Raw genomic sequence first — 6,793 nt, 5'->3', positions numbered from 1 at the left:
GTAAGCAACCCAAAAATCAATAATCAATGTGTTATCTAGGGAACTATTGATATCGGTGGTCCGGTGGGGCTGTGGGAAGTACTAGGCTATCAAAATCTTTGTTTATTACGAATACGGAGTATTTTCAAGCTATACGAAATAGTGTACCATTTGAAAATGTCTACTCTTAATGATTTGGGTTTAAAATGAACGCAAATAGCCCTTGGTATGGAGTACTCGGTATAAATTAGTATGAACAAAGAAGTTTTTAGGTACTGGAATACTCCGTATTAATTAGCATGAACAAAGAAGTTTTTAGGTACCACCGTACCAATAAAGAAATGTATTGATACTTTAGTAGCAAATCGGACCAAAAAGAGGCTGTGATGAGTTACTTGACTGAGCAAACGTTTCGATAAACCTTCTCAAGTAAAATCCTAATTTACCTTTGAATAAAAAAAAATAAAATAAAAAAATAAAAAAAATAAAAAAATCCTAATTTACAAATAACTCTTGTAATTCATTCTGGGCTTCTCTCCTTACATTTCCACTACTCCAGCAACAAATGGGAGCCAAGCAACAACAAAAGTTTAATTCCATTCATAGAAGATTAATCATATTCCAAACACCATACAGATATATATAGGAATGAAATACAAAAACAAATAGATTCAACGTAAATAGTAAATACAACTCAAGATGGAACAACATGCATGAACCTGTCTCACCTATGCATACAACAAGACACCAGTCACTTCTTAGAAAAATTTACCGATCTTCAGTGGTGTACGCCTTTAAAGTAGGAGGGTTGTGGACGGTGTTGCAGCTGATGTGTTATGTTATATGTTGTGCATCTATCTAATATTTTGACTGAAATAAAACCTCTATACTTCCTCGCTCTCAAGAGGCACCAGAAGAGCAGGAAATGAGGAAAAAATGGTGATACTTTTTCTAGAAGGTTAAGCTAGTCCAGGGAATTGATAAGATCTTTAAAATTAAAAACTAGCCAGTCAGCTTTCGCAGCAACCGCCTCTCGAAGTTGAACTCCAGCAAAGCAGATGAACAAATCAGCACCCCCAGGTTGACGAGCCTACAGTTGCACAAAAACCCGAGTCATATTTATTTGACATAAAAAATATAAACCCTTACGAAAATACGCCACAAAAGACACACTACAGTATCAAATAGCCAGAAGCCATGCACAATGTAGAAATCTTTTACTCTTTTAGCAAAACATAATCACTTTGCCATGATGCTGGTTGTCGAGATAAAGAAAAAACTGAACAACTGTAAACCTATAACACTAGCTCGATCGCTCTCTCTCTCTCTCATATTACACATCCTCTTAACTTTTTCAGTCAAAGTTCGCAAATTTAAATTGGTATTGCATATGATCTTAAAGCATCTTAAAATAATGAAAACACTACGAAGCTTGACACACACACACGCACACACACAAAAAAAAAATCAAATATTCGCCTCAAAAACTAGAAAGGTCTAGGAAACATAATGTGAGACAGAATATTAGTTTTCTTAAAATTTACCTCCAATGGCCAGATTTTTTTTTTGAGAAGCATGGGTTGTGGAAAGCAATGAAGCTTGGATCAGTAGGGCACAAAAGAAGGGCAACAATATTTTAAACTGGTATAGGAATCAAAACAAGAAGGGAAGTTCCCAAGCAAGGATGGAACAATTTAACTCAAAGTGGCTGGGGTTTAGAAGTCAGAGCTAACGAAGATAAGGGTTACTTGACACAAACTCCAATTCCACTTTTGAACCCAATAGTTTGATGAATTCTTAATCTGCAATTAATTAAACTATTGTCTGAGATTTCCACTAACTAGCACCAACATTAGAACAGCTAAAAGCCATCTGAGATCATAAAATGCTCTAAAACATCCTGATCCTTTAGATCAACAAAAATCAGCAAGTAGACCTGAAATCTAAATCATAAGTAACGTAAAATAAAATGTTGAAATGAATGGTTACCTCAAGATCCGTAGCTCCATCACCAATCATGGCTAACGTGTTGTACCCACGAGCCTGAAATTCAAGATTAGTAATGGTCCATAAATATTACGTAGTACTTGTAAATCAATTATAAAAAGGGCAACTAAACAAACCTTCCGTATTTGTTGAACTGCTATGGGTTTTCCTCCACTCCTTGAAGTAGGCTCATTTTCATCGAACCCTAGAAACTCTCCGGAGTCTCCAAAAAGCATTTGATTGGCAAAAATGTTTTCGAGTGGAATTTCAAGGATCGATGCAACAGGCTTCAGGATGAGAAATTTGTAATGAATATTTGGAAGCCAAATTGGAAAAATATGACCAGAACTATTTAAGCTATCACAATTATATATTGAGTCAGCAGTGCTAATTAGTGATAAAGTTTCATCCATTATTCATTTTTGTAATCAGAGATGACAACTAACAAGGACACTAATAAGGTAGTGAATACTGGATACCATACATTAATCATCTGCCGGAAGCCTCCTGAGACCAGATAAACATCAACGCCCTTAGCCTTAAGCTTCCTAACCAGCTCTGCTATGCCAGGAGATAGTCTGTATATCAATAAGGTTGACTGGTCAATGATATCTACAAAATTCATGAGCAAGATTCATAAACATGGAGTGCGCATTAAAGAACAATACCAGTAGATATATATATTAATAAGCTTCAAATATTAAATTCTAAAACAAGTAACCATAGTCTCCATTAAGTCAAGTTCTAGGCCAACAAAAACCATCAATAAAGATAAATATTTATGTTTCTAAATGCAAATAAAATAAATCAAAAAATAGGGGGAAAAAACCCAAAGAAGATGATTATATCCACAATGTCAATACATTTGTTCCAAAATTTTCAAGGCTAACAAAACGAAGAACAATAGTGAAAAGAAAAAAGGAAAATAGTACTTTAATCCAATAAATGGGGTCCGTTATTTTTAAGCAGATCCTGAGATCCATGAACCACATGGCCTTTCAGCTTATCAGAGTTATGAAGTTATCAGGCTATGAATTTAGATACGCAGATCAAATAAAAGTGGCATGGGTAAGAAGAATTGTACAAACGACATGTTACTCTGTCTATCCTATATTCCTATGTACATTAGTGGCTATGTCCGTGTCAACTAGGTGACGCTGAGACATTGAGCACTAAATGTTCAAATCAAAAAGATGGATCAATATTCAATAATATTTCAAGCCAAGCTAAGAGGATGACATCTTGGAGTTCTTTGGCAAGTTACTATATAAAGCATTTGGACATCATAAGAGTTCAGTAATATTACTGAAATTAGTTCATCCACATATTTGTTATTTGCTTACCTTGGAGGCCTCTTCTCTAGGTAATCCTGGAGTTGGGAAAGGGTTGGGTTTATTAAAGATAGCCTAGCAGCTAGTGCCTCTTGAAAGGTAACTGATCCATTCATTGCTCTGCGGAAAGAAATTCAAAAACTTGTATCAGCATCTAATAGAAACCCACCAGGAACCTTCACTGTGTAAGCATAAACTCAACCTTGATGTCCACTCAGCAACTGCTTTTCCAGCTCCACAAAACTCAGCAAATTCATCAATACCTTCATCTTCGCACACGGTGCTATCAACATCAAAACAAACAACATCTACATTTCTCCATAAGTCAAGTACTTCTACAGAATTATGAAAAAAAAATGTCACTCACAGCGATCATGAAGAAATCAAGTTGTAAGCTAATAAGAATAGTATGATGAGCAAAGTACAAGAACTGTAAAAGGCCTATTCTTATGCATCAAGTATAAACTGTACTAGCCTGCATGGAAATGTCCTAGACATCACCACAGGCATAGTGGTGTATATGACTCTTCAAATTGATGCTTCTTGATAGTTTTTCTTTTTAGACCAACTTGCAGATAAATCAATCTTCATGATTAAAAACAAACCCAGGTAAGCATAACAAAGAGAGCATATAATCCATCAGAAAACACATTTCACCTCTTTTAGGGAAAATAAAATGATTTTGGTTCCAACTAAAGATGATCCTCCTATTAAAGCCTTTATTTAGTCTGCAATACGAGTGTACTAGCCTAATAATTAAAAAAAAAAGTAAAAAAAAAAAAAAAAAAAACTACAGTTCACGTAACTCTTTCATTCAGTAAAAGGTTTTGTCTAGAAAAAAGAAAAAGCTTCAAATGGTTGTTGCCCAAAAATAACTATTCAAGGGAGGAGGACAAAGACAAGCTAAAAACACTATTCTTTTTCCAGCAACAGAAATAAGGACATAAGAGATTTTGATGTAACAGCTCATTGGAAACCTTTGGATGGTAGTGTGTTGTCAAACCGTTCAGTGGTTGAAGCTTCCACTGGCTGGATTGAAGCAGTAACTGAATTTGTCAATTTGGAGCTATTCATCATCCCAAATGCACTCCGATGTAGTTTTCCAATTAATCTCGGAGGAGAGGGAGTGAGTAAAGAGTAATTACACTGCTTTACATGACAAACAGGAACCTTCACAACATGCGCACTCAACAAGGCTTCCATCAAATTTATCTGTTAATGCAGAAGGCTTAATTTAGTTTTAAAGAATAGAGAAATTGTGCACAATGTGCATAAAATTTAAATAAATAAAGCAAGAAGGTACGTAATTTAAAATCACATACTTCAATTCACTAAAAATTAGCACACAATACTTCTATTCTTGAAGTCAAGATAACACAAAATCAACAAACACTATGTAAGAGAACCATAATCTGCTATAGTAAAAGAAACCCACTTCATAAATGATCAATTCATAGTAAAATAAAAAAAACAAAACAGGGTGTATAACTTTAAAGAGGGGGGGATACCTTTTTTTTTTAATGGAAAAGGAAATATATTAAAATTAGAAATTATCCAACTTTACTCACACTCTTGTTTGAGTATATTCCCAACTTTACTGAAGAACGCCATACTTACAACCTTCAAAACTAAATCAAAAGGGGAAAATGTTAGAAAAAAGAAAATTCTATACGCACCTTATGGCTTCTGTTCTACTAACAAAGTGATAGTGACTATAAATTGGAGTAAGGCTACTCGGATATTAAAGAACCCGAACTAAGAGGAAAAATTAGCACAACGCTACCACAATGAAGCTTCAATCACATTACATTCTATGCATGAAGTGTGAACAAAATATAAATCACATCACACATAATATTAAAAGTTTCTAATCAAGCAACAAGCTTTACCCATTAGACCAATAGTATTTTTTTTGTTGCCTTTTACTACAAAAGGCAACGTTTGTCATTTTGTTGCAATTTTGTCCGTTGCCTATTCTCATTTTTTTTGTAGTGTAGGAATTCTATTTTCAATCAAAGTAGGATAGAATTTTAGAATAAGATTATTAGTTTAGAGTTATATTTTCGATAAAATACAAAATAATAAATTTATAATTAGGCCACTAGACAACATCGTTTAGCATTTTAATTTTTCGCCAAGTATCGTACCACGTTGGATAAACATAGATTGACTTTGTAGAAAAAAAGTTAATTTAGAATTCTATTTTCAATTTAAAAGTTAATTTTATCTTAAAAGTCCATAAACTACCTAGACATCGCCGGGCACAAAACTAGTAATGAATAAATGGAATAATATAGAATTAACCTATCTATTCAATTATAAGTGTTCAAAGTAGTAACCCGGGGTATCGCCCGGGTCACACACTAGTTACTCTTTCTACACCCTTTTCCTTACCACGAACAGTCCGCCACCCTTTCCCACACCCCAAAACGACGATGGGATCATTTCGGCTTGAATTGAAAAGAAAGATAAAGATTTTTCTAGGGCCATAATAATAATCAAAATTTCTAAATACAAATAAAAAATAATAATAATATCCATATTCAATAATCAATACCCATAACACTGTCACGTTCTAAATTCACAACCCACTCGTTACATACCACGTGTTATCTCTTAAACCCTACATTTCCCCCAAATTCTATCCAACGGTTCAAAACAACATTGCAACCCATCCAACGATCCCTAAACCATATCTTCACCATCCTTATCCTACACCTTACCACACCGAATAAAAACTCCTCTGTTTCTCTATCCAAATTCAAAGACCTCAAATTTCGATCAAAATCCCTTGTTAGGGTTTAGTCTATGTGTAGCTCCACATAGACAACCAATAATATTGCAACACATCAGCTTGCTAAAAAATTGATAAAAAGAAAGATGAGCGGGAAAATTAAGCTGTAAAAGTTTGTGTTGTGAGTGTTCCGCCTAAGGAGAGAGGAGCGCTAAAAGTGATGAATTTATCCTGCCATTTTCATTAGAATTAAAAAAAATAAAAAAATAAATAAATATTACTGCTTCTATGAAGGTAGTTAAGTAGTTTTAGAAACCATTTGTATGGCAATGGCAAACAACGGTGAAGAAAGTCATTGATTTAAAGCTGAAGAGTTTCATTTGGTAGATGACATTCGAAACCATTTTTTGGCTACATCGAAACCAATTCACCAACAATCACATACCCACTCTTTCTTCTCAAATTTTTTCAACTACTATTGTGTTGTGAGTGTTCCGCCTAAGGAGAGAGGAGCGCTAAAAGTGATGAATTTATCCTGCCATTTTCATTAGAATTAAAAAAAATAAAAAAAATAAATAAATATTACTGCTTCTATGAAGGTAGTTAAGTAGTTTTAGAAACCATTTGTATGGCAATGGCAAACAACGGTGAAGAAAGTCATTGATTTGAAGCTGAAGAGTTTCATTTGGTAGATGACATTCGAAACCATTTTTTGGCTACATCGAAACCAATTCACCAACAATCACATACCCACTCTTTCTTC

General features: G+C 34.2%; 1 protein-coding gene across 1 annotated transcript; it reads right to left on the bottom strand.

Annotated features, from left to right (window-relative positions):
• Nucleotides 1-557: 557 nt before the first annotated feature.
• Nucleotides 558-4,968, bottom strand: LOC145601198 (phosphoserine phosphatase, chloroplastic-like). Its single transcript, XM_081657158.1, has 8 exons — nucleotides 4,865-4,968; nucleotides 4,274-4,508; nucleotides 3,499-3,631; nucleotides 3,309-3,416; nucleotides 2,450-2,543; nucleotides 2,103-2,252; nucleotides 1,969-2,022; nucleotides 558-1,069 (listed from the first exon to the last, which is right to left on the bottom strand). The coding sequence occupies exons 2-8, from the start codon at nucleotides 4,497-4,499 to the stop codon at nucleotides 944-946; spliced, it is 891 nt and encodes a 296-aa protein (XP_081513284.1). The 5' UTR covers nucleotides 4,500-4,508; nucleotides 4,865-4,968; the 3' UTR covers nucleotides 558-943.
• Nucleotides 4,969-6,793: the final 1,825 nt, after the last annotated feature.

This window comes from Chenopodium album, chromosome 2, assembly GCF_948465745.1.
Source record: "Chenopodium album chromosome 2, dcCheAlbu1.1, whole genome shotgun sequence".
Taxonomy (NCBI): Eukaryota; Viridiplantae; Streptophyta; class Magnoliopsida; order Caryophyllales; family Amaranthaceae; genus Chenopodium; species Chenopodium album.
This window is presented reverse-complemented; position numbering and strand designations above follow the sequence as displayed.

Bases quoted from the DNA above. Each gene is read 5' to 3' on its own strand.
- LOC145601198 (XM_081657158.1), bottom strand. From the start codon at position 4,499: ATGGAAGCCTTGTTGAGTGCGCATGTTGTGAAGGTTCCTGTTTGTCAT. The intron at 2,544-3,308 runs GTAAGCAAATAA...ATTGATATACAG, and splicing joins CTAGAGAAGAGGCCTCCAAG to ACTATCTCCTGGCATAGCAG. The intron at 2,023-2,102 runs GTTTGTTTAGTT...CTTGAATTTCAG, and splicing joins CAGTTCAACAAATACGGAAG to GCTCGTGGGTACAACACGTT.